The 26,167-nt window shown below is 40.4% G+C and overlaps 1 protein-coding gene across 11 annotated transcripts in view; it reads right to left on the bottom strand.

Annotated features, from left to right (window-relative positions):
* The window catches only part of ANKRD26 (ankyrin repeat domain containing 26), a 62,248-nt gene that overhangs the window by 31,740 nt on the left and 4,341 nt on the right, over positions 1 to 26,167 (bottom strand). For 3 of the 11 annotated variants that reach the window (XM_068669560.1, XM_068669558.1, XM_068669570.1), the window contains exons 6-21: positions 21,771 to 21,919; positions 19,362 to 19,412; positions 16,860 to 16,893; positions 16,707 to 16,779; positions 15,082 to 15,142; positions 13,316 to 14,331; positions 12,473 to 12,617; positions 11,382 to 11,443; positions 10,105 to 10,216; positions 8,479 to 8,507; positions 8,304 to 8,370; positions 8,169 to 8,213; positions 5,742 to 5,827; positions 2,722 to 3,702; positions 1,660 to 1,895; positions 704 to 859 (exon numbers count right to left, since the gene is read on the bottom strand). In XM_068669560.1, the coding sequence (XP_068525661.1) occupies positions 704 to 859; positions 1,660 to 1,895; positions 2,722 to 3,702; positions 5,742 to 5,827; positions 8,169 to 8,213; positions 8,304 to 8,370; positions 8,479 to 8,507; positions 10,105 to 10,216; positions 11,382 to 11,443; positions 12,473 to 12,617; positions 13,316 to 14,331; positions 15,082 to 15,142; positions 16,707 to 16,779; positions 16,860 to 16,893; positions 19,362 to 19,412; positions 21,771 to 21,919 (3,303 nt within the window). The remainder of the gene's footprint in view (positions 1 to 703; positions 860 to 1,659; positions 1,896 to 2,721; positions 3,703 to 5,741; positions 5,828 to 8,168; positions 8,214 to 8,303; positions 8,371 to 8,478; positions 8,508 to 10,104; positions 10,217 to 11,381; positions 11,444 to 12,472; positions 12,618 to 13,315; positions 14,332 to 15,081; positions 15,143 to 16,706; positions 16,780 to 16,859; positions 16,894 to 19,361; positions 19,413 to 21,770; positions 21,920 to 26,167) is intronic. The other 8 variants (XM_068669559.1, XM_068669564.1, XM_068669565.1 and 5 more) reach the window with 8 other exon arrangements.

Raw genomic sequence — 26,167 nt, 5'->3', positions numbered from 1 at the left:
TAAAGACGTCCTGAGTTCACTACTTTCCACTTGAGGTAGTTTCAGACCAGCAAAACATCAACATTTTTTTTTTAAACAAAAGTTCATTAATGAGGGAAAACTGCTCTTCAGCAAGAACTATGTGCCTGCAACCTGTACTGATAAGCTCTGTGCAGTTTCTCCTTCTTGATGCTTCATGCATCTGAGACAGTTCGATGGCATGCCAAATACACTGAATTAGTTCTAGAAAAACTGTTATTCACACTCCACAGCACAGTGGATTATAGAGATACTAGAGCAACATCCAAAGCTTATACAGCTGTCTTTGCGCTGTACTACAAAGGAGGTAATATTTCTCTTTTTGGGCAGGCAAAGAAAAGAAAAAAAAAGAGAAACCTGTAGTGTACAAGCAACTTTGCCTTTTATTAGTCCCCATCTCCCTTAAAAAATGTATTAAAAAAATGTACGTTTGTGCACATGTATAAATATAAATGTGTGCACACATTCAGGTAGTTCAGAATTTGTGCTCATTTTCCCCTATCATTAGCTTGACTAGTATGTTCAAAGCATTCTAAGTAAGTGATTTTGAACATAAAAGGCATTAGATTAAATTGTCACATGAAAGAAGAATCATTGTATGCATTCTATATACAAAACTTATTTTTAACTTTCAGGTCAATTTTTATAACAAATTTTTATTTATAATATTCCTTATATTCAGTACCTTTCTTCATCTTGAGATGTTTCACTGAAAGTGCTATCATCCAGTACTTGAAAATGATTCCCACTGGAGGAACTCATCCTCTGATTAGCCTTCTGCTTTGAAGACTGTCTTTTACTCTCATTTTTCTTTACATCTTTTGCTTTCAGGAAAGATTTACTACATTAAAAAGAAATAAAAAAAAAAAAAACTCACCAAGTATCTTACATAAAATATGAAGCATATGCTCCAGAAACAAGTCCTGAAACAACCAAGACTAAACACATCTGCGACAAACCACAAGCTTGATTCCCAAGATTCTAGAATACACTCAATTATTAAAACATTTTCCTCTAGAACTGAGCAGGAATGATAGAATCTGAGGAAAATTCAGGTAAGGTAGAACATCCCTATCCCCATCAGAAGAAGTACACAGAGCAGAGATTCCCCTCAGAGGAACAGTAAAAAATGCTTGAGGAAGGTAAAAGCATCTGCAACTTCTTCAAACTTTTTAGATAAGTTTGCTAATACTATCTTTCCCTTTTCCTGACAAAGGCAATCTAAGCTTAATGAAAAGGAAAACAGCTGCATGAGGATCACTAAAGTCTCCTAGTAAAGGGAGAAAGCAAATAAGTCCCTACTTTTCTGTGTGGCTATTTCCTAAGACAATAACTCTTTCTTCCAGTCTTATGGCCCTGGTTTTGAAAACATGCTTAGCCTCAATATTGACAATTAAATTCACAAGATCTCTCTCTCACCCCCCACTGCAATAAATTTGAACTTCTGTTATGAACTTAGATCTTCCTGAAAATATTATTTTTCTTAAATGCTTGAGAAACAATGGACTATTCAGTGTGGCTTTCAGCACTGAGGAAACTACTTCAACTACTATAAGATTTAAAAAAACAAACAAAACAACTCCTAAAGCTACTTAATATTACAAATAAGAATTAGAGAGATTTATTTTTTAATCTCTTTACCTTTTTATTGGCATTTCATTTACATTTGAAGTCTCCTCAGATGAAAAATCCTTTTTGTGCTTTTCTTCTATTATTTTATCATCCTCAGTTTTCAAACATTCATTCTTCCTGAGATTAAGCTTTTGTTTCATTTGCTGATTTGCATTGCCTGCTGGTGCATTTAATTTATCAAGATCTTCTTGTTTCTCCACTGCCTGCATTTTGAAACATCTCTGCTTCCTTTTTTCCTTCTCAACCTATGAAAAGAAAGATCAGCTTCATATATTTCTATTTTTCTACAGGAGAGAAATACCATATCCAGGATCAAGTAATTCAAGCTTTACTTCTGAAATCAAATAAAATAAGACCATTTCAATTCATATAGGAAATACTTTCATAAAAATTACACTACAAAGTATACAGTCAATGAAAGTACACTGAGTCCACCTGTGATTTAAAGCATAACAAAAACATAGCCTTTAGAAAGAAAACAATGATTTACCTTAAAACATAAACAGAAAAGAAAGCATTACTGGAGGACGAGAAATTGGAAGGACTACACACTGTTAGTTGTAAATACACAGAAAATACAAGTGGAAGTATGCTCGGCTACCTCCTTAATGGGGGGGAGCAGGGGGAATCTCAAACCCAAAAGCAGAAATGGTTTCACAGCAAACAGGAATTTAGTGAAGGGCAATGAAGGCATGCCATGCACAATTCACAGCAAAAGAATAGATTAGCCAAGACCCTGTTCAGAAGCTATTTTCATTCTTTGATTGAGAATCAGCACTGGTATAGCTGTGAGCGTTTCTTTTTACGGCAATGAAGTGATAACCGCTTACACTGGAACTGACTGTCACCTATTGTTAAACTGAAACAATAATACATTCTATTTTCTCAAAACCTAATCAAGTAATGCAGAGGACAACTCTCCACTGCTCTCTGTATTCATAAGTAATGAAACATTAAAACAAAGAAACAAATTGCACAAAGCACCTTCCATTGATGATGAATAGCTAATGTGAACAGGACCATTGAAACGCGGAAAGGCTAAAGAATAAGGAGTAGCAGGTGAACTTCTACCTCTTTTTGTAGCTGTACCTTCTCTTTCTCCAAAGACAGGAATACCATTTGCAGCATTCCTACCTTACTCTTAAATCTTTCCACATCTTGTTCTAGTTCTTCATCCAGATTCCTTTTCAGAGTGCCACAAGGTTGCTGAGTATTTGCAAAAATACTTTCAATTTCTGCTTCTCCTATTTTATTGTTTTTGATAAGGTAGTCTCTGGAAATATTGTCACTAAGACAGAAGTCTCTTCCCAATTTCCTTTCTGCTACAAAAAATGCATTTTCATCATCTGTAGAAGCAGGTCTTAAATTAGGACATATATTAGAAATGTCATCCAAAATATTTGTTTTTAAACAGTGTCTCAGGGAGTATTCAGGATTTCCCTCTGCATTTCTACCACTTCCATACTTGTTCTCTTCCATTTCCGTAGTAGGCACTTTATTTTCCTCTTCTTTTGTATTATCTGCATCGTTAGTGCAAACTCTTTCATTTGTACTCCAGGTATCTTCCATGTTTGCATTTAAGTCATTTCGATCAGGAAGAACACCAAGCCTTGGAATTACAATTTCCATTTTGGGTTCTTTTAGGTCTGCATTAAGTTTAGTATCTCCACATTCACTTTTACTTTCTAACTTGTTGTTTGATTCTCTCATGCCAGATGAAGCAACGTGAAAACTCTTCAGTTCTTCATTAAAGTTGTCTTCTGACATTTCTTCCACAAAGGAAGTAGTTTTCACAGGTTCATAAACTTCACCAAACAGCTGCTTCAGCTCTGCTGTAATGTTTTTAAAGTTTGTTTTCAATTCCCTTTTCTCATTTTCAACCCACATTCTTTCATACCTTTCTTCCCAAGGTATTGGGCTTAACTGCTTGTCAGCACTGTGGGATTCCTCATTTTCTGCTAGGGCTTCCTGATGTGAAATTTCTGCTTTGTCAGCCTGATTTTCATGTGCTGTTTTTTCTATCAAGTTGGTAGTTTCTAAAATATATTTTTCCTTGAGTAAGCAGGTACAGACAGAAAGATTACCAAAAGAAAGGAAGTTACAGTTAATCCACGTAATTTGCGCTGCAAGCTTATCCATCATACAACAGAAATAAAGATACTGAATCGCTTTTATTTTCTTCAATTTTTCCTTTTTTTTTTTTTCCTTTAAAATAAAAGGACTTACTTTAGAAATACTTTTTCTTCAATTAGATTTCTCTGGACCTAAGGATTGCTTTTACCTTTTAGCTTGCCTGCTCTCTACAACTGGTGTCACTGAGTAGCTTATTTTTTTCATATTTGATTACTTTACTTAAAAAACAAAACAACAACAACAAAAAAAAAACATAACACAATAAACAAATAAAACACAATTGCTTGAATTTTCCCACCCTCCTTCCTTCATCACTTTCTACTGTTTGGCGTTTTACAATTTCCTGCCAGCTGAGCTAATATAGTGCAAGTGACCATAAAAAGCTTATTATCCACCATAGGGAGAACTGGCTACATTAAAACAATTCCCCGCCCCAATTGGAAATGTTAAATTCCATTCCAAGCTCTGAAGAAAAATATTTATTAGGAAAGCCTGTCCATTCCTTCCCTCAGCCCCAAAACAGGAACCCAAACTTCTAGCAAACCTGTACAATGCCTCAACCCCTCCACCGGCTCCTCTCTCCAGTCTCCTCAGATCCCTGACCCCACCTGCACTTTGTTTCTCAACGTTTCTGACTGCTCATATGCATCACGCTCCCCTCAACAAGTTCCCTCCCTGTGTGGCTCCTCAGCTTGTGCTCTCTTCTAACTCGGGCCTGCAGCCTTGGTGTCCAAGCTTCTCACTCCTTCTATTTATTATAGACAGGCCCTTTTCTCCCTTTTAACTCTGCAGAAATTCCTCCTGTCACAATGGGGAGCAGCATCTCAATCAGCCACCACCTGTCTTGGCCACTCCATTTCCAAGCTCCGTTCTCTTTGCTCAACTTTCGCCACCTTCCAAATGCCTCGAGCTCGGTGCTCTGCTGTGGGAGTATCATCATGGGGGTCTACAAGCCCCATGCTTGGTGATAACATCGGACTCGTGAGGATGAAGCCATGAGGAATGTAAAGAAGTGAGAAGGAACAAAGAAGTGGTGATTCACAGGATGCCTTGCTGTCTCAAACTGCTTGTTCTCCAGCCGTTAAGATATGGAAGTTGCTAAATGTTCGCTGTTGCTGGGCAAAGTTGTGAACCAAGAAACAGCGAGTGGGAAAGTACTGTTTGTAGAGCTAATGGTATAAGAAGGGAGCCTGTCCTCAATAAAGTTGTTGAAGTTATTGATCCTTAAACATACCCTGGTGCTTGTGAGGTTATTATGCCACACTCTGCCTGTTGAAATTATGACCCACATGACCCTCTTTCAGGGTGCCTGGGTGCAGGGTGAAAATTACTTGCTCCACTGTCCCTTGAATGTTACAGCAGATTCCAGACACTGGAATCTCACCGAAGACCCCTACGCAGCCCTGTCCTGTATGCCTAATATAAACAGAATGCCTGCTTTATACCCCTCTAAAAGGCCCTCCAAAAATTCTTTTCAAACACTTATTGACTTGATAAACCAAGGGACATCTTGTATGAGCAAAGAAAGCATCTGGCAGATCATCTCACCAGATTTTTGCTTGACCTTTCTCTTACAAAGAGGAATATCTGTCATGTTTTGTCCAACAGGTTAGGAGATGATAGAAGAATCTTTCTCCCCCCTTGAATATGCATTTTGCATAGGAAAAATGAACACGTTTGTCTGCACTGTTCCTCAGCACCACACACTCAAAGAAAAACAGTGGTCAATGTTTAAGCAAATCAGCTGGAAACAAATCAGGATAATCAATGTCAAACACCCATCATAATGGTAAGCATTTTACACAAACATAAGATTGTATCCCACTTTACTTCAGATAATACAGCCTTCATGTACAGGACGCTTTCTTCAGCACCATTAACTAACTGGTAAGTTTTCTTTTACTTTAACATATAATACAGTTTACAGAATGTAATTCAAGATACTCGGTTTCACATACCTGCCTCCCATAGTTTTCAATGGTATCCTTGATCGCTTCTTTTTCACCTGATGATGACACGTGAAAAGCAGAGTCTGAGCACTCACCTACAGTGAAAACATCACATTTTTATATCCAACATGACTTAATACAAATTATTTATAGCTAGAGCACATCCAAAATCATTGTATTTATGAGGAAAACCTTAACACAAACTAACATATCCCCTCAAATGCATGATTTACGATTTAGAGAAAATACTGCAACGCAGATTTAAGACATATCTTTGTGAACTTCTGTTTTTTTCCAGGGCACTTTTTTTTTTTAATGTATAAGGGAAATTTGCTGAAAATTAATATAAGTGGTCACAAACACACCTTTAAGAAACAGGAATGGTTTATGTATATAAAAATTTATATACGTGGCACACTCTGTGCCATACAGTAACTAGCTACATTCCTCCAGCTATTTTCATTTCGCTTAGTGCAGAGAAATCCATGAACAAAATCTCATGCTCTAAGTCTTCAAGGTCCCAGGTTTACTCTGTACAAGAAAAAAAAAATGCCTCTAGATATGGATCTAGACTGAGCATTTCAGTAATCATAATGCTTTGTTGAAATAAATCCAAACACAAAAGTTAGAGAGAAATTTTCACATATACTTCTTAGTACCTTATCTTCAGGATAACACATGGGAGAAAAAAGACATATGAAAGACACACAGGAAGAACCGCTGACATGAAATGAACTATGAAAAGACTGCCTTTCCTTTCTGTGTTAGCAATGTTTTACTGTTCCATTATGGGGCTACCGGTGAGTGAGCCAATTAGGGACTGTTGCCAAACTGCTTTCCATCATTTATCAGCAGTCCTGGCTATCAGGAGAGGCCTTAGTCCACTGGCAGCTATGAAATGAGATGCCTATCTACATGAAGGCCTGAAAGGAGGATGTGGGAGACTACAGGCCTGTCAGCCTGACATCAGAGCTGGGAAAACTTATGGAGGAGATTGAGCTGGGAAAACTTATGGAGGAGATTATCCGATTATCCTGAGAGCCATCACGTAGCACTTACAGGACAACCAGGTGATCAGGCCCAGTCAGCATGGGTGTATCAAAGGCAGGTCCTGCTTGACAAATCTGACCTCCTCCTAGGAGGAGGTGACGTGCTCAGCAGACTCAGGAAAGGCTGTGGATCCGGTCTACCTAAACCTCAGTAAGGCTTTTGACACCATTTCCCACAGCATTCTCCTGAAGAAGCTGGCTGCTTAAGGCTTGGACAGATGTACAATTAATTGGATTAAAAAATGGCTGGATGACCAGGTCCAAAGAGTTCTGGTGAATGGAGTTAAATCCAGTTGGAGGCCAGTCGCTAGTGGAGTCCCCCAGGGCTCAGTACTGGGGACAGTTCTCTTCAAAACCTTTACCAATGATCTGGACAAGAGGATCATGCGCACCCTGAGTAAGTTTGCAGATGACACCAAGTTAGGTGTGAGTGTTGATCTGCTTGAGGATAGGAGGGCACTGCAGAGCGACCTGCATAGGCTGGCCTTATGGGTGGAGGCCAACTGTATGAAGTTCAACAAGGTTAAGTGCCAGGTCCTACCTCGGGGCACAACAACTTCATGCAATGCTACAGGCTGGGGGAAGAGTGGCTGGAAAGCTGTCCAGCAAAAAGGAACCTGGGGGTATTGGTCAACAGCTGGCTGAATATGAGCCAGGAGTATGTTCAAGCAGCCAAGAAGGCCAACAGCATCCTGGCTTGTATCAGAAATAGTGTGGCCAGCAGGGCTAGGGAAGTGATTGTCCCTCTGGACTCGGATCTGGTGAGGTCACACCTTGAGTACTGGTTCAGTTTTGGGCCCCTCACTACAAGAAGGACATCAAGGTGCTGGAGCACATCCAAAGGACAACAAAGCTAGTGAAGTGTCTAGAGAATAAGTCCTATGAGCAGCTGAGGGTGCTGGGGTTGTATAACTTGGAGAAAAGGCTCAGGGGAAACCTTAGTGTACTTTATAATTACCTTAAAGGAGGCTGTAATGAGGTAGGGATCAGGCTCTTCTCCCAAGCACCAAGGGAAAAGAATAGGGGAAATGGCCTGAAGTTGCACCAGGGGAGGATTAGGCTGGATATTAGGAGAAATTTCTTTAATGAAAGGGTTGTTAGGCATTGGAATAAGCTGCCCAGAGAAGTAATTGAATTACCATCTCTGGAGATCTTCAGGAATGTGTAGATTTAGAACTTACTAGCAGTATGTTTTAGTGGTGGACTTTAGCACTAAGTGAAACGTTGTTTTAGATCTTAGAGGTCTTTTCCAACCTGAATGGTTCCATGGATTTCACTTAATTGTGTATTACAGACAAAACCAAAACTCTTAATTTATTACTGAGAAAGAATTTGAAATACAATGTGTCTGCCCATAAAATAACACAACAAAAAGACTTATGAATACCTTCAATATCCTCTGCATCTCCTAAACTAAATTCCTCCAATAGATCTGCAAAACAAATCAGATACTTAATTAAATATGCCTATCCAGAAAGATTATGAAGCTAAACCTAGAATAACAACATGATGTCATCTTTACCTGATTTCCGCCTTCCTCTTCTAGGAGATGTTTCATTCATTTCTAAAACTGACGCAGAAATCTTCAGCTATGAAAGACACAGTCCAGTGAACAAAAAAACACACCGCAAATTCAAAGTAACTACGTATTTTTTTAATGAACAGGACAAGTAGTCTGAAACAAAAGAACTGTTTACCTGCAAATTGCTGGGTTTCTCTGAAAAGCCTGGAGGTGAAAAATGAAATATTATTTTCTTTAATTGAAGGTATCTTTTACTCCATGCAATATCAGTTAGTTACAAGCATTATTTCATTGAGAGTACAATACCTAACATTCCATTACCTTATCATACAGCATTTGTATTAGCATACAAGAAATGCCTAACACATTCTTTCCTGCATGCACCTTGGAAGAAAAATAATCAAAAAAGTCACACAACTAGAACGATTCATGTGAAGCAGTATGGTCATGCTTGTAAGTTGAAGATCAAAATATTTTGTCCTTTTAGGAAGAAGCTGTATTCTACTTTCTAAAAGGACTATGTCAAAAGCCAAAGCTTATTACTGCTGTAATAACGATAATAAAACAATTCAACAGTACTAAGCATTTGATTATCCAACAAGAGTTTAACGTTGAGCTATTTTCCCTCTGTGATAGCACAGGGAGATTAAGGGCACAGAACAGAAAACTCATATAGGTGTCACTCCATAAGGTAAAATCAAGCTGGTTCTCAACAGATCATTTTGTTTTAGCTTGCAAGGAAGCAAATGAAACAAATGTTGTTTGGCTGTAACGGTTGCAATGTTTATAGCATTGCTCCAAATATAATTTTCAAATAATTTTTGTCCAACATTAACATTAAAGTACTTCCAAACTAATACAATCTATGGCCATTAATTTCTTGAATTCTCTGCTTTAGTCATCTTACAGTTTGAGTCCTCTCATGAAATTAATATATGAAATGTTACAAAGAATGGCTCTCTAGAAGAATTCTTGTATTAAAAAAAAAATAATTAAAACAGTATTTGATTTCAGCAAACTTGGTGGTCCAGTAATATGGAAATACCTTAGAAAGATTACCATAATCACCTCTTAACCCCTTTTCATATTGATTTCAAGTTTAACCTAGCAGAATCGTACAACTCTGACTTTCATGACAACTAATCAAGCTCATTTAAAGCTCTCATCTTGTAAAGTTCTGCTTCCAGCCTACTAAACTAAAATTGGCCCCTACAGCTAATTTATTACACCCATACTACAAACTGGATTGACAAGTCTTTTTTTAAAGGAGAAAATCCTCAGAAAAGAATTTTACCCCAACAGCAAAACTTTTCTGTTCTTCTACACTCAAGATGGTCAAAAGGCAAATTTCACAAGCTACAGGAAGAAATCGTGAGGAACAGAACCTGAACTTTTCATCACATTTTAGCGCCTAGACAAAGCACAACATAAACCTATCATAAATTAAGGCTACAAAAAAAAATATGCTTGTCCAGGTGATATTTCTTCTGCTTCGTTATTATCCAAGAACGTCTAAGTGTTCTGACAGATCAGTCCCAAACTACACACACTTTTACTACTGTAAACAACAACCTGAAACCAAAATATACATGTCCAAAGAACACACATAATGCACACAAGAAATTCCTTTACTAATCAAACAGGCCGTCAAGTGCTTCATTAACTGGTGTTAATTAACAAGTACCAAGCGCTTCCTCATTGCTATGGCACGTAGCCACAGCATAACAGCACTCCTAAGGAAGACACTGGTAGTTCACTTCAGTCTATAAATGCTTACAAACACAATCCACCAGAAAGTTACCATTGTTGCGCTCCACTGAAACACTCTGCAAGCATGCTCCATGTTCATCTGCAGCTGGGAGCAACACACCAGGCGACACTTTTCTCAGACTGTCAGAATCTGTCTGTATAATCTAGAACACAGGCAAGACAATTGGTACAAACTTTTTTCCCCCCACTTATTTCCATGAAAAAAGCTGCCACTCAGCCAATATGCACAACATGATATCAAGTGTATCAAAAGGTTCTTGTAATTGAAGTCTTGTAAAGGACACATCAATGCATAGCACACAATGGAAAAGTCACAGCAGTAGTATGTATTTTCAGATCTTTGGCTAAACAAACCCACTTATAACTCATCTAAACTATCCTGTAACACTTATAATCCTTAAACAGAATGGCCACAAAAGAGAATTAACATTGGAAATCAAGATGTGGATTGCAAATGAGTAACTGCAGCTCTGTGGCGATCCAACATTTGTACCAAACTTGTGCCTGACATTCAAGTTGGAGCTTATGTTCCTGGAGCATGTATCATGCAGTGGTGAGTGAGTTCACCACTATGTTGCAAAAATGAAGCAAAAATTTGGGTTGAATAAAGACTAACAAGGCAAAGTTAACAGAGATTAACATTATCTTAAAAACGTTAGTCTAGTATTTTTTAAGGAAGGAGGTGGGGAGGAATTCATTTTTCCTCAGAAGAAAAGCCAGAGGGGCTTAGCTACAGACCCTGCTCTTTTGTCTAGCCAATTACCACAGACAGAAGGGACACATACAGCCAGCTCATTTGGTATCTATTGAAAATGACTTTCTAAAAAGGATGAAGCATACCTAAAAAAATAATGGTTCCATACAGAAAAATCTAGGTGTCTAGGTTGCAGACAGTAAGGGCAACCATTTAACACTGACTGGGGCAGCAGAATAGAGATGTATGGCAAAAAAAAACAAAACAAAACAAAACAAACAACAACAAAACAAATACAATCTTCACACCACCAGCCCTTTTGAGAAGCTCACAAGATTTTAAGTAGCAGAAAACTTCACTGTCTCAATATTGTACTAGACATCAAACTCAATGGCCAGCTACTAGAATGCCCACATCATTAGCTTGATCTACCTTTGTCCTGATTCTAACTAGAAAGCCTAGAGCACAAGCATTTCAAGGACCTCTAGTTACAAACATACAGCTGAAGCAACAAGAAGTAAACAAGCCTCATCAATGGCAGCAACAAATTCAAACACAAGCTCTGGATATGACCTTCCCCCCACTGGGACCACTACATCTTTCACAGAAAGTACCTCAGAATCCCAGGGAGATTCAGCTTCCTCCTCTTGCTCTGCTCCTAGAGCTGGCAAGGCACCTACAAAGAGTGGACAAAGAGAGATGCTGTGAGCATTTATTGCACTCCGCTTTTCCCCATCAGTCAAACCCTGCATCTGAATGAGTAACAGTTCTTCTGCAGAGGAGAAATTAAGAAATGAGTTATATTCAATGGTATCTTCATACACAGTCACATCACAGTGTTCTCTTTACTCCTCGTATTTCCTTTCAAGCAGAAGATGCTTAAGCATGACAGCTGACAAAGCTACAAACTATGCCTCGCACATTTTTGGGAAATGTTCAGGAACTGCAGGATGCAGAGCTTGGGTCTTCCCTCTTACCTACGGGTCCAGAGTTTCACATTTAGGCACACCACCTTCAGAGCATTAGCTTCTGCCAGGTCCTCTGTGTAGAACCTGATCAGCAGTTACACATGCTCTGAAAACATCTACTGCATCAAGTTATGCTCAGGAGACAGACAATGGAACCAGTCTGTCTCCTCCTGCTCCAAAACCAGTCTGTCTCCTCCTGCTCCAAAACCCTGAGGTGAACACTCTGTCTGAGCTGGTAATGCTCTCAAGCACACAAAGGATTGGCACTGGGAGACCTACATTTTTAAAACTGAACAAGGTGAAGCACTGTAGCAGAACAATTTTCTCACAGCTTGACTCAAAAGTCTTTCCCAGGCTTCAGCCAAGAGCAATCACAGCTTTTCAACATGGTAGTACAGGCCAGAAAGGGAAATAACTACTGTCACACCCAAGACACACCAGTTCCTCTCTACTTGTCTTATTCAGACCACTTCAGGGAGAATACAGCAACAAAAGCAAGAAGAGCACTTGCTTCCTATAGAATTCATATGGAATCCAACACCATGTTTTGTGCTCTGTAAGAATGAATGAAAAGGATAACAAGCTGCTGCCTTCCTCTGCCGCTGCCCACTAGAAATCAGAGCCAACAGAAGAATTTATCACCTCTGAAAGTCGAACACCAAATCACCATTTCAGTTCATTCACGGCATGTTAATACTTAGAGAGGAACAACTGGGATCAATATTTAATTAACTCACTTTTCTCACCAGCTGTGTCTTCTGAAGCGTTATGGTCTTGATGGGTATTACTATGAACATAATTTTTCACACCCTCACTAGCTGCAGTTTGCAGCTCTCCACAAGCATCTTCCTTCTCCTCTTCTTCCCACTTAAGTAACTCTTCCTAAAAGAGACAGACCAAAACAGCTGGAAAGAACAGAAACAAGCATCTTCTTCAACATCCATTGACAGCTTGGAAAATATTTTTCTTGTGTAAGACAAAAGTAAAGCAAAGATCAAAAGTCTCCAAAAGGCCTTCAGGTTTCTAGTGGGAATGTGCACGATTAAACAGCAATGCCTCGTGTCATAAACTTCATCTCTAGTTCTGGAAAGCCCCTGAAAAGCACTTCCTCATGTCAGTCCAACCCCAGCTTTATTTAAATCATATTATTCAGGAACACATTCCTTCTTTCCCCTGGTTTGCTCCCCAGAAAATGACTAGCTTCCTCTCAATTTCATTGTTTTGTTTTCTCAGTTGCAGTCAACATGCTGTGAACTTTACTAAATGGCAGTAACACTTCACAAACAACATCTGTTCTCAGTTATATAACAGAGAAATTTCACAAATTTCAGACAAATGAAGTTTCTTATCTTTCTCTTTCAAGATCATTGTAATCACACAACAAATATTGAAAATAATGTCTGGCATTATTCTTATACCTAAAAAATTAGTTTGGCTAGAAGTAACACTGTTTAGTATCAAAAGATGATCACTGAAATACAGATATATGCAATAAGTATCCGTAGGAATACAGCTTACTGTTTCTTACCTGTACTACCCTTAAAAATACCCTTGTGATTCAAGCATCCCTGTATACTTACCTTTGTGCTTGAGAACACTGCCCTTGTGTTTTCTTCACATCTAATTAAGTGCATGTTTTCACTTTCTTGTTTCAGTGCTTCACAGACTTTCTTATCTACTTCTTCATACCCTTCTTCAGCATCTTCCTCACCCACATATTCAAAAATATCAGATTTTGGTCTTTGACTTTCAAGTCTTGGGTTTTCTGCTGCTGACTGAGAACCATTAATACTTTTAAAGCCATCACCAAAAGCTGACTTTTTCTCCGTAAGACCACAACTGTCGGAGAGAGACTGGGGGATCTCTTTTTTCCAGTCTGTTGTTTCTGAGTCTACAGAAGAGAAGTTACCCTTTTGGCGTAACTTCTCCTGAATCACACTTTTTTTGTTCAAAGGTTCTTGTCTAGTTTGTAAATTATTTACATTTTGTAGGACAGCTTGTTTTGGTGTGGATTCGTAAGATAATTCATTGTTCATTACCTTTGGAGATATCACTGTTATATTTTCTTGCAACCTTTCATAACACCCAGCTATAAAAGACACAGGAGCATCAACAGATCCCTCCATCTTTTCATCAAGTTCTTTACATATTTTCTGATCATCACCAAAAACATTTCCAGTCCCACACTGAGTTTCCCCTTCATACTTAGCATTTCTAAAGCACCCCAATTCCTGATTAACTTTTCCTTTAGGTTCTATTTCACGCCCCTGCTCCTCCTCCATTATGCTGTTAGACTGAGTTTCTTCATCTTCCAGATCTTCCTCCTCCTTTTCATCTTGAATAAGATCTCCCTCTTCTTCCTCTTCATACTCTTCATCATCATCTCCATCATCATTTTCATCTTCTTCCTCCTCTTCTTCCTCCTCTTCTTCTTCCTCGTCCAATTCCTCTTCTTCAAGGTTGCTTGCATCTGAAACATCTTGGTTCAACAGTTCACCACACTTGCCTTTGTTCAGATTTGCATCCGATGGGGTTCTATGTTTGAGGTTTTTCTTCTGTGACTTAGGACTTTCAATTCTAGAACCATCACCATCATCTTAAAGCATGAGAAAAGGAGAAAGGCATATGAACCAAATGAGTTACAAAAATAGCAACAGGCCTATTACCTGCTTAAAGCATAGAAGAGGAGTCATCTGGGAATGTCTAGAAAAGGAGCCAGGTAAGGGATTGTACTGGGTTTGGTTGGGATGTTAACTTTCCCTGCAGCAGCCCATAGGCTACATGTGCTGAGGCCCTGCTTCAAGGACGTGATCAAGCATCGCTCATTTGTGGGAAGTAGAGAGTAATTTATTTCCTGTGCACTTCCACAAACCCTTTGCTTGTTGTTTTTCCCCCGTGCCCCTTCTTTCCCTTTCAGTTTTTTCCCTTTAGCTAAATTGTTTAATTAATAATTTTTTCTTAATAATTATTTTTTCCTTTAATTAAATTATCCTATTCTTATCTCAACCCGTGAGTTGTTTCTTTCCTTTTCTTCTTCTGCTCCTCTTCTAAGGAGGGGGAGTGAGAGAGCGGTTGTGGTGGAGTTCAGCTGCCTAGCAAGGTAAAACCACCTAATATTTCTGTGGATAAGCAGGATGGGAGGAAGGACTTTATCAGGGACAAAGGCTTAGGAAGGGACTCAATATTTTCATTTTCATGATCTCACTTATTTTGCCCTAAAATGACTATGTGCTCTGTTCTCATACTACTACTTTTCTCACTTTCTATAGTCTAAGGGGGAAAAAATTACTCAGCTAGTTTACTTTTGTATCACATTATATCATGCAGTCTTTTCTAAATAGCTTACTGTTTTTCTTGAACTGCTGGGAAGCATTCATTAACAGCGTCAAGTTTGGCTTCTGTGGCTTCTGTAAATAAAAATATATTTGAAGAGAATTATTTGATCTATTTTTTGCTTTCTTGTTTTTAAAAACAAATCATTTACTTAAATCAAATCTTGAACAGTAAATGCAACTGGGCTGTCCTTTTGACAGTTCTCAGGTGCTTGCTGCATCCTATAGGTCTAATTACACAAACACTCACACATATGCAAGTCAGTGACTATTTTACCTCAAAAAAACCTCCACAGGTACCCTTCAGCAAATTCTTTCTGAAACTGTATTTACATGCATAACAAGTCTAAAAATCTGTTTTTGAATTAATGTTTGTATTATGTAGGATGCTTACTTTTAAGTGTGTATAACTCGAGTAACTCTTAAAGTTCCTTAGACTTACACAAATTAGTCACTGCAAGTTCACCTACCAAAAGATCCCTAAATTTCAAAATCATTATTTGAAAAATGCATCACTTCCATTTAAATCCATGTAAGAAAATGAAATAATGTTTAAACTACACACACTTGAATCTCTGTCATCACAGAGTGTGTTGAACCCCACCAGTTCACCACCACCGTACACCTCTTCCTCATTACTGCAGAATGCCACCGCAAAAGACCAGATGCTCCAGATATCACTGGAGAAACTGATAATCCTTCATAATACTAGCAAAAACAGTAGGAGATAACACATGTGGCTGATAAGAGAGTACCACCCGAGCATTCAAAAAAATAAAAACATGCAGTGTGAGAACTATACAATGTCATTCAAAATAAGAAGGGAAAAAAAGAAAGAAAGGGGGAAAAAAAGACTAATTTGAGCAAGTCATTCATTGAGCACTGGAGGAACCTGAGGAGAAGGAATGGAGAACCAGGTGCTGAACAGTTTCAGTAGACATTTTCAGTTAATAAATCACACACAGAATCACAGAATTTCTAGGTTGGAAGAGACCTCAAGATCATCGAGTCCAACCTCTGACCTAACACTAACAGTCCCCACTAAACCATATCCCTAAGCTCTACATCTAAACGTCTTTTGAAGACTTCCAGGGATGGTGACTCCACCACCTCCCTGGGCAGCCTGTTCCAGTGCCTCACAACCCTTTCAGTAAAGAAGCTCTTCCTAACATCTAACCTAAAACTCCCCTGGCGCAACTTTAGCCCGTTCCCCCTCGTCCTGTCACCAGGCACGTGGGAGAACAGGCCAACCCCCACCTCTCTGCTCTTTTTCATTATCAGTTAGAATTCTATCACATAAATTAGGGGAAACGATAGCGACATTTGGAGAAGAATAGGTTATATAGTAACTTATAAACTTTCAGGGTCTGCAAATCTGACTCAAATGAACCAGAACAACTAAAATAATGTCGCTGCTTATCTTTTCACCTACTGCTGTTTTGCCCCAAACCACAATTTTACAGCATTCTCTGCCACAGCTACAATTCTCTTACAAAAAACATACCTTACAGCAGAAAAAAAAAAAAATGCTGTCAGACCAGAGACTGCTATTAAAGAGAAAACAATATTGGCTGGAAAAAGTTTCTTTGCTTTCAAATCACTTATTCTACAGGACAATTTTCCTGTAAAGGCACCATACCTTTGGGGTAAAATCAAGTTCTTCTTCCTCAGAAGTATGCCAACTGTCATCATTCCCCTCTTTCTCAGAGCTTCTTAAAAAGCAAAGCAAAATGAATAGCGGCTCCTTCATATCATTCTTCAAGTAAGCATTAGATATTTTTAGAAGTCTCACCTTATTGAGTCTCCTTGGGAAAAGTCATCTATTGCTGTTCAAATATTAATTAACATGTTGATATTAGATTTGGCATGCTAAAAATTAATCAATACAAACAAACATTTCACATGGCAACACTACAAATTGTAACAGAATGAAACTGGGGCCAATTTAATACAAGGCAGCATGAATGAAAGCATTTCCAAAGCACCTGCTTTTTCAAATAATATGGAATTAAAAATAATAATAATAATAATAAAGAAGATCGGTGATACCTTCTTTGGGCTCTTAAATTTAAGAAATATCTCTAAACTAAAGAACAGCATAGCGTGACTATGCTAAGCTTGTGAACAGTTAACAAATGGTGGTGGTTTATGAAGACAGTAAGTAGATGAACCTTCAAAGTACTCATACTACACACACATTCACGCACCACAAGCAGAGTAAACATTAAGTGCTTTACACTGTCATACAATACACTTTATTTTCTACTTTACCCAACTATGGATTATTTTGAAAATTTAAAGAAAAATGAAAAAGCATAGTCAAGAACTAAAGCTTATCTCTAAAAACTTATCTCTAAAGCTTATCTCTGGATCACCAGCAGGTCTCTATAACACACCAAAAAAAAGAGTATACAATAGACAAAAGCAGCATTACCAGGACATATTGTACTATACTTCAAACTTTCTTTGGTGAAACGAAGGCAATTCTCACTTAGGATCATAGGATAAGTCAGGTCAAAAGGGATCTCAGGAAGTCTCTTAGCCAACTGCTTCCTCAAAGCCAGTCCAGATATGAGGTCAGGCAAAGGAGGAAAGCCGAACAACCTCCCTATTTTAACTGTCCTCATCATGGCAACGCTTCTAACATAGTTAGAAACTTTCCTGTTTCCACTTACACCTCTTGTCATGTACCACAAGGAAGCTCCTGGCTTTGTCTTCTCATACATATCGGAAGCTGCTGTTAGGTCCCCTATGAAGCTGCCTCTTCTTCAGGCTGACCAAGCCCTGTTTTCTCAGCCCCTCCTCACAGGGCATGTATTCCTGCCCCTGACGAATCTGATGGCTCCCCGCTGAACGATCAACCTCTTCTGCACTGGGGGCTCAAAGTTATAACCCAGGATCAAGATAGTCTAACAAGTACCAAGTAGGGCCAGAGAATCACTTTCCCTAGTCTCCTGGCTGGGCTGCTCTTAACACAGACCAAGATGCTGTTGACCTCAGCAGCCAGGGCACCCTGAGGGCAAGGCTCATGCTCAGCTTGCTCACTGCCAAGACTCTCTGGGCCCTCCCAGCAAAGCTGCTCCTCTGCCAGGCAGTCCCATCATGTTTTGTAGCAAGGAGCTATTCCTTCCCAGGGGCACAACTTGGCATTTGCCTTTGCTGAATTTCTTAAGGTGCCTGCCTGTCAGTCCACTTCCCCAGCTCGTCAAGGTCCCTCCAAATGGCAGCACATCCCTCAGATTTCACATCATTTGCAGACTTGATGAGAGCGTACTATAGCACATGCTTCAGGTCACTGAGGTACTAATAAATCTGCACTCTAGGGAGACAGTTTGAGAAGTGCTACAACCTCTCAACTATTAACAACTAAGACAAAATAAAAAGATTCTGATTCCCAACACAAAAGGGAAAAAACAAGCACATATAATCTCCTAATCTCCACACAGAAGCTATGTCAGCGTTCATGAAGTTCTTTAACCAATTGCTAACTATCATAAGTTTTTTGTTGTTGTTGTTTTTTAATAAACAGGACACTGGGACCTTCCATAAAATCATATGATGGCAAGTAAAGCCTTGGACAAAATTATTAAAGGGAAAACAAACCCAACAACCAAGAAACATCACACCTGAAGACATCTCTACTACCAGTAGCTCATAAATGAATGTACAAGTTCTGTCTTTCCTAACGACAGAGTTTAGGTGAGAACTCTGAAGAGCATGTCTCCTGATACGAACAGAACTTATTGTCAATGCAATACAGCTGAAAAGAAATGTGCCTCATAGAAATAGTTAGGGTGGAACAGTTATAAGCTTTGAACAGGTGACTTGTGTTTTCCATTAGTACTGTTACAGTTAGTCAAAGCAGCTCAATAAATTACCTGAACTTTTGCTTCTGATGTATAATAAATATAGTCAATGATCAAAACCAGGTCACACAATCCTTTAGAAGGCAAGGAGTTCATGACATAGCTTTCAGTCAGACCTAAACCAAGGCTCTGATGCCCTGACACAGAAATAGGATCTAGAAAACCAGTCCCTGGGGACTGCTTGTTTTCACCATTGAAGCCCATTTCAAAGCACCATGAGAACAAATGTAAATAAATAAAAAGATATACTATCACTGGTGACAAAAGCAAACATTGAATTCAGTAATAAAAGACTCGCACAAAAAACATGCAAACGAAAACACCCCAAGCCAACTCTTGGCATGGATCTCCAAGACGGTAAGTATGTATGATGTATAGGTGTTTGTGAATTATACAACATGTTCCATACTTAAAATGCTACAGAATACCTTTCCTTGATTCTCCTGTTCTTGGTGCCTGGTTAGGAGACTGTTGCATTCCTATATCCATTTAGGAAAAGGCATGGAAAGGACAGACGAAACAATTACATCAGAATAAATTTGAAATCTCAGAAACATGAGAAGCACATAGACATAGCTATAGCAGTGGGAGAATGCACTGTGACTATGAGCATATGTTTGTCTGTACTGCAAAACAGAAGTTTTGGAATACAAAATCACTGTCCATTTGCTCTATCCAACCCACCTACAAATAAATTTTAAATTTTAGGTAACTGAACAATGCGGTTCTGTTATTGCAGCTACCTTAAGCCAAATTCTTTCATGACAAAGCTATAGGTATTGTTTTGGAGCAGAAGGGCGTCCTACTTATATTGATTTTATCACAAATGCATACAATGATGTGACAAAATGACTACTATCAAAATCATACAACAGTTAAGAAACGATTTCAAGATGTTTTCTCATCCCTTCTGCCTTTCTCTGTTTCCTTAAGAGGAGATACAGAAGATACTTTTCCTGACCTCAGGAGATGTAAAACACACTGGTGTGCTCATTTATTTTTCAAGAACTTTACCCTGCAGAAACAATTTAACTACTCAGGGAAACACTGAAGGAACAAAAGAGTAGTACATGCTGCAGTAGTTAAAAAAGCTGTCATCGCAGACATACTAGAAATATGGATTGTGTAATTATTGTTTCCCCCAAAGAAATTCCAACTTAAAATCTAAAAACTCCATCACTTGATACACTATTGCTGGAAGTCATTCATTTGGAGGTTTTTGCAAACCTGTCTGTGATTAATAAAAACGTTCATGTTCTGACATTCCGATAAGCAAGTGAGCTTAAAAATGCAGACTTGTTCAACATTCTACACAATTTCCTCTTCCAATTAGGAAGTGCAAAAGCAGCAAAAAGAATAAAGGTTACCATTGAAAATCCCAGAAATTTGATCAAAGAACCTGTATTTGATCAAAGAACCTGTATTTCCCTGCACATATGCCAGTTTTGGAATTACACAATACTAGTCCTCTTTAAGCCACATATTTTATAATAATACAGGCCTGTCAGACTGTGTGGCAACTACGTGTGGAAACATTGTTTCCACAACAATGTGGAAAGTAGTAAAAGAGTTTTGGGGGTGAAAACAGTATTTTAGTGATATAACTACCTGTATCAAGCCCTGCTGAAAAAACATTTTTTTTTTAAAAACAAACAAACAAACAAAAAAAAAAACAGCCTGTGAAGAAACTTCAAATCTCTGACTAGATCAAAGGAACTGTTCCTAAGTCAAAGGCAAAGCTCGGCCCCAAATTCAGTTCTCCTTCCTGTGAAAAGTCCAGAAGAAAAAAAGAAGCCACACTTTTTGCTCATATTTTTTGACACATTGTCAAAATAAAAAAGAGCAATTGCATTTGAACACTGTCTGCTTCCCCTTGGACACATCATTCTAACATAAAGCCCTTAAAAATATAGAATGAATAAACCCTCCTACTGATGGGCGAGAAACAAAGTATAAAGCAAACAATTTTATCTGTATTAAAATATTATTATTTTTTTAAGATTCCTTTAGCGCTATCTGAGCTCATAAGCATTGACTGGATTTTACAAACTCACTGAAAGAGTTTCTTTCTTTTAATCACAAGGCAATTTAATTGTTTTTCTGGATCACAAAGTTATATGAACTTTTAACTTTTTTTTTGGTATAAAACTAATCAAAGTGGAAGAAAGGCCTCTTTATTATAAATCAGACTATGTCCAAGAAGATACAGTATACACAGACGCTGAATTGTTGATAATGAAGTTACTCTTCCAGGACAATTTTTCCTAAGTGTCTCCACAGCACCTAAACAAAAGCAATTCTAACTGAAGATGAGAAATAATGTGACTCACTAAAATGAGCTTAGTACAAGTGAAACTATTAAATCAAACAGACATACAAATTCAGTGGAAATCAACAAGCCATTCATCTTTCTAACTCAGCTGCTGTTTCCCTACTACAGAAACGTGAACCAACTGCCCAGGATGAACCTACAGCACAATCTGAAAGAGCATCTCTAAGAGTCCACCTGAAAAACAAAGCCAAGTTCCTTACTTGTCCTCCTTTCTTCCCACACATCCCACCGCAAGGAAAACCTGTATAAATGGGCGATCTGATGGGCTGAAGGTGACAACCATATGAATTGATGTTAAATACACAAATCACAATTGTCCTCAGGGCTGGTAAGATGCACTTCAAACTAGCAAGGAAGAAGCACATTCACAGAACTTTTTGTGATACTCCATCTGATGCCTCCACTAAAGTCAACACTGAGCACAAGAAGCTTGAACAATATAAAACACCTAAAGTGAAGGCCACTTATTTTTTCTCATTAGGTCTGCCACAGTTAAATATCCTACCTCCTCTGTCCACAGCAGGTGCACCCAACGTAAAGCCAGCAGCTCCTGCTCTGTGAGGAGTCGTAAGTACCGGGATGCTTTGTTTACCGCCTGCAGAAGCTTCTCCTGTGTTCTCCCAGTCTGTGTATTCTGCCAGTTGTTTGCTAAGACTATATGCAGAAAGAGAGGAAATGCATTTGGTAAGAATAACCACATACCTGCATACACCACTTAATGGAATAGTATCAGCCACTTGCTATCCAACCTAGATATATCCAAAGCCATGAAAATATGAATATTTTCATATGAACGTTTCATATGAAAATATGAATTAATTCATATTTTCACTCAAAGCAGCCAAGGGAACCACCAGGACCCGGCACCCCTCGTAGGGGAACGAGCAACCAGGATGGGCAAACAGGGCGAGGCGCAGCAGTTCGCGCAGGCAGGGAGAGTAGGGGGGCGCCTTCACCGCTCTTTCGCAGCAGTCTTTCCCATTGGTACTCGTAACCTGCTTGCAAAGAGCCTGGCCATGGTATCAACCAGGCAGAAAACCATGGCCTCCACATCTCTTGCGGCCTCTCCAGCCACAGTCTCTGATGTGGCTACTCAGACAGAGGGCTCGGGGAAACACACTGCCCTCCAGGTCTTGGGCTGCAGGGTGTGCCTGAGTCTCCTGTCTGTGTCTGACAGCAGCAGCGAGGGGTATGCCTGCGGGAGGTGTGCCCAGGTTGAAGAGCTGCTCAGCCAGGTAGCAGAGCTTCGGGAAGAGGTGAGCAGGCTCAGGAGCATCAGGGAGTCAGAGAGGGAAATCGACTGGTGGAGGTGTACTCTACCCTCTCTGAGACAGACTCACAAGCCTGCCACAGCACAAGTGTCTCCTGCTACACAGAAGACAAAAGTTCCCTCATCCTGCCAGGCTGCAGGAGGAGACCTAGGCCAAAGGGGGGAATGGAGGCAGGTTCCTGTTCGGTGTGGTAGGCGAGCCCTGTCCCTGCCCACCTTCCCATCTACCCTTATGTAATAGGTACGAGGCTCTAGAACACGACCATCAGAACAACACAGACGAAAGCCCGTCCCAGTTGGAGAGGGTGCCTAAAGCAAGGCAACATACCCCCGGCATTGCTATGTCGTCTGTCAAAAACAGATGAGCTACGGGATGGTGCGCTAGAATCAGAGGGACTGTGTGCCAGTGAGGTCCTGTGCAAGGTGCTGTGTGTAGGGAGGCACATTTGAAGTGCTTCTACACAAACGCACGGAGTATGAGGAATAAAATGGACGAGCTAGAAGTCTTGGTCCAGTCCCACAGCTACAACATGATCGGCAGAAGCGAAACCTGGTGGGATGAGTCCTGTGGCTGGAGTGCTGCAATAGATGGTTACAGGCCCTTCAGGAGGGACAGGCAGGGTAGGCGAGGTGGCGATGTATGTGGAGCATGGGCTGGACTGTGTGGAACTTCAAGTTGGCGATGGCAAAGTTGAGAGCTTCTGGGTAAGGATTAAGGGACAAACAAATAAAGGGGATGGCATAGTGGGAGTCTATTACAGACCACCCAGCCAGGACGACAACATCAATGCAGGACTAAGAGATGCCTTGAAATCAACTCCCCTTGTCCTTATGGGGGATTATCAACTTGCCAGACATCAAATGGGATTACCACACCGCTGACACAAGCAAGTCCAGGAGGTTCATAAAGCACTTAGAGGATAACTTCTTGGTGCAGGTGCTAAGGGAGCCAACTAGGAAAGGTGCCCTCCTAGATCTGTTGCTGGAGAACAGAGAGGGTCTTGTGGGAGACGTGGCAATTGGCAGCCATCTTGGTCATAGTGACCATGAAGTGGTTGAGTTTAGAATTTATGGTGACAGAAGGAAAACTTCCACCAAAACTTCAGCCTTAGATATATGGAAAGCAGACTTCAGGCTGCCTAGGGAACTAGTCAGCAAGGTCCCCTGGGAAACCACTTTTGAAGGCACTGGCGTCCATCAGTGCTGGTTAATCTTTAAGCACTGCCTCCTAAAAGCACAAGATCAGGTGATTCCAAAATATCGGAAGTCAGACAGGTGGGGCAGAAGGCCAGCCTGGCTGACCAGGGATCTTCTACTGGAGCTTAGGTGAAAAAATAAAGTGTGCGGCTGCTGGAAGGAGGGTCAGGCAACAAGGAAGGAATACAGAGATGCTGTTCGTGTTTGTAGGGAGAAAATTCGTGGGGTCAAAGCCCAACTAGAGTTGAAGCTGGCCATGTTTGTGGGAGACAATAAAAAGGTTTTTTTGTAGATATGTGAACAGAAAAAGGAGAAACAAAGAAAACATAGGTCTGCTACTTGATGGGGAAGGTCTCCTCACAGACAATGACATAGGCATAGCAGAAACGTTTAATGTCTTCTTCGCCTCTGTCTTCAACACTGATGATGGGCTTCGGGACCCCGGGTGGCCTGAGCGGGAGGACTGTGACAGTGGGAATGACAAACTCCCAACCGACCCTGAACATGTGCGGGATTTACTGCTCCACCTGGATCCGTACAAGTCCATGGGCCTGGATAGGATTCATCCCAGGGTGCTTAAAGAGCTGGCTGATGTCATCGCAGGACCTCTCTCAATTATTTTTCAATGATCTTGGGAATCTGGAGAGGTCCCAGTAGACTGGAAGCTGGCAAATGTTGTCCCGATTTTCAAGAAGGGTAAGAAAGAAGACCCTATCAATTACAGGCCTGTCAGTCTCATATCAGTGGCTGGTAAAATTGTGAAGACAATTCTTGAAGTTATTGAAGCACACTTGGGGGACAATGCAGTCATTGGTCCCAGACAACATGGGTTCATGAAGGGTAGGTCCTGCCTTACAAATTTGATTTCCTTTTATGATAAGATCACCCATCTAGTCAACCAAGGGAAACCAGCCAATATGATCTTTTTGGACTTCAGTAAGGCTTTTGACATGGTTTCCCATAGGATCCTACTGGACAAAATGTCCAGCATACAACTTAACAAAAACATCATACGATGGGTGAGCAGTTGGTTGACAGGCAGAGCTCAAAGGGTTGTGGTTAATGGGGCCACATCTGGCTGGCAGATAGTCACTAGTGGGGTCCCTCAAGGCTCCATTTTAGGGCCAGTCCTCTTCAATGTCTTTATAAATGATTTGGATGTAGGACCTTCTAGTCCTACATCCTCTTTTTCTAGAATGCATATAGAATACATTCTATTCTATAGAATAGAATATAGAATACATTCTATTCTAATACAATAGAATACATTCTATTCCCTCTTGGATGTTTTGAGCAAATTTGATGACGACACCAAACTTGGAGGAGTTGTGGACTCCGTTGAGGGTGGAAAGGAGTTGCAGAGAGATCTGGACAGATTGGAGAGCTGGGCGATCACCAGCCACATGAAGTTTAACAAAGGCAAGTGCTGGGTCCTGCACCTGGGACGGGGCAACCCTGGCTGCACGTACAGACTGGGCGATGAGACACTGGAGAGCAGCCCTGCAGAGAGGGATCTGGGGGCTGTAGTTGACAGCAACTTGAATATGAGCCAGCAGTGTGCCCTGGCAGCCAGGAGGGCCAACCGTATCCTGGGGTGCATCAAGCACAGCATTGCTAGTCAATTGAGAGAGGTGATTGTCCCGCTCTACTCTGCGCTGGTCCAGCCTCTCCTGGAGTTCTGTGTGCAGTTCTGGGCACCACAGTACAGGAAGGACATTAAACTGTGTGGAGGAATCGTTAAGTGAGGTAGGACATGTGAATGTTGAGCAGTTGGGAGACAATGGGCTGGTGAAGCACTGCACTCAACTCACATGAGCCTTGGCACCTACGCAGCTGGCTGAGAGCCAATCAGGCTCAAGGACACGATGCCCTTGGGCGATCGGGGGGGGGGGGGTGGGAGGGGGGGAAAGTCCCTAAGGCGGGACAGGTAGCTAAAAGAAGGAAGACCAGACTGAAAAGCCCGGGAAGTGTTAACCAATCCTGAGCTTAGTTTCTGCAATATATATGAGTTGATTATGTTCGAACTAGATAAAAGGCGACTGAGCTATCCATTAAAGTTGAAGTTCACTGTTCACTCATATTGAGCGTCTGTGTCTTCCTTCCGTCGGCAACAAAACTGTTGGAGAGTGTCCAGAGGAGGGCAACAAAGATGGTGAAGGGCCTAGAGGGGAAGACGTATGAGGAGCGGCTGAGGGCACTGGGCCTGTTCAGCCTGGAGGAGGCTGAGGGGGGACCTCATTGCGGTCTACAACTTCCTCGCGAGGGGGAGTGGAGAGGCAGGCGACCTATTCTCTGCAAACACCAGTGATAGGACCCGCAGGAATGGTGTTAAGCTGAAGTTGGTCTAAACTTTTGGGTAGACCTGTACGGTGCCAGGAGTTGGACTTGATGATCCTTATGGGTCCCTGCCAACTCGGGATATTCTATGACTCTAT

This window comes from Anas acuta, chromosome 1 (genome assembly GCF_963932015.1).
Source record: "Anas acuta chromosome 1, bAnaAcu1.1, whole genome shotgun sequence".
Lineage (NCBI taxonomy): Eukaryota > Metazoa > Chordata > Aves > Anseriformes > Anatidae > Anas > Anas acuta.
Note: the sequence above shows the minus strand (reverse complement) of the source record. Positions and strands in the feature narration are given on the sequence as shown.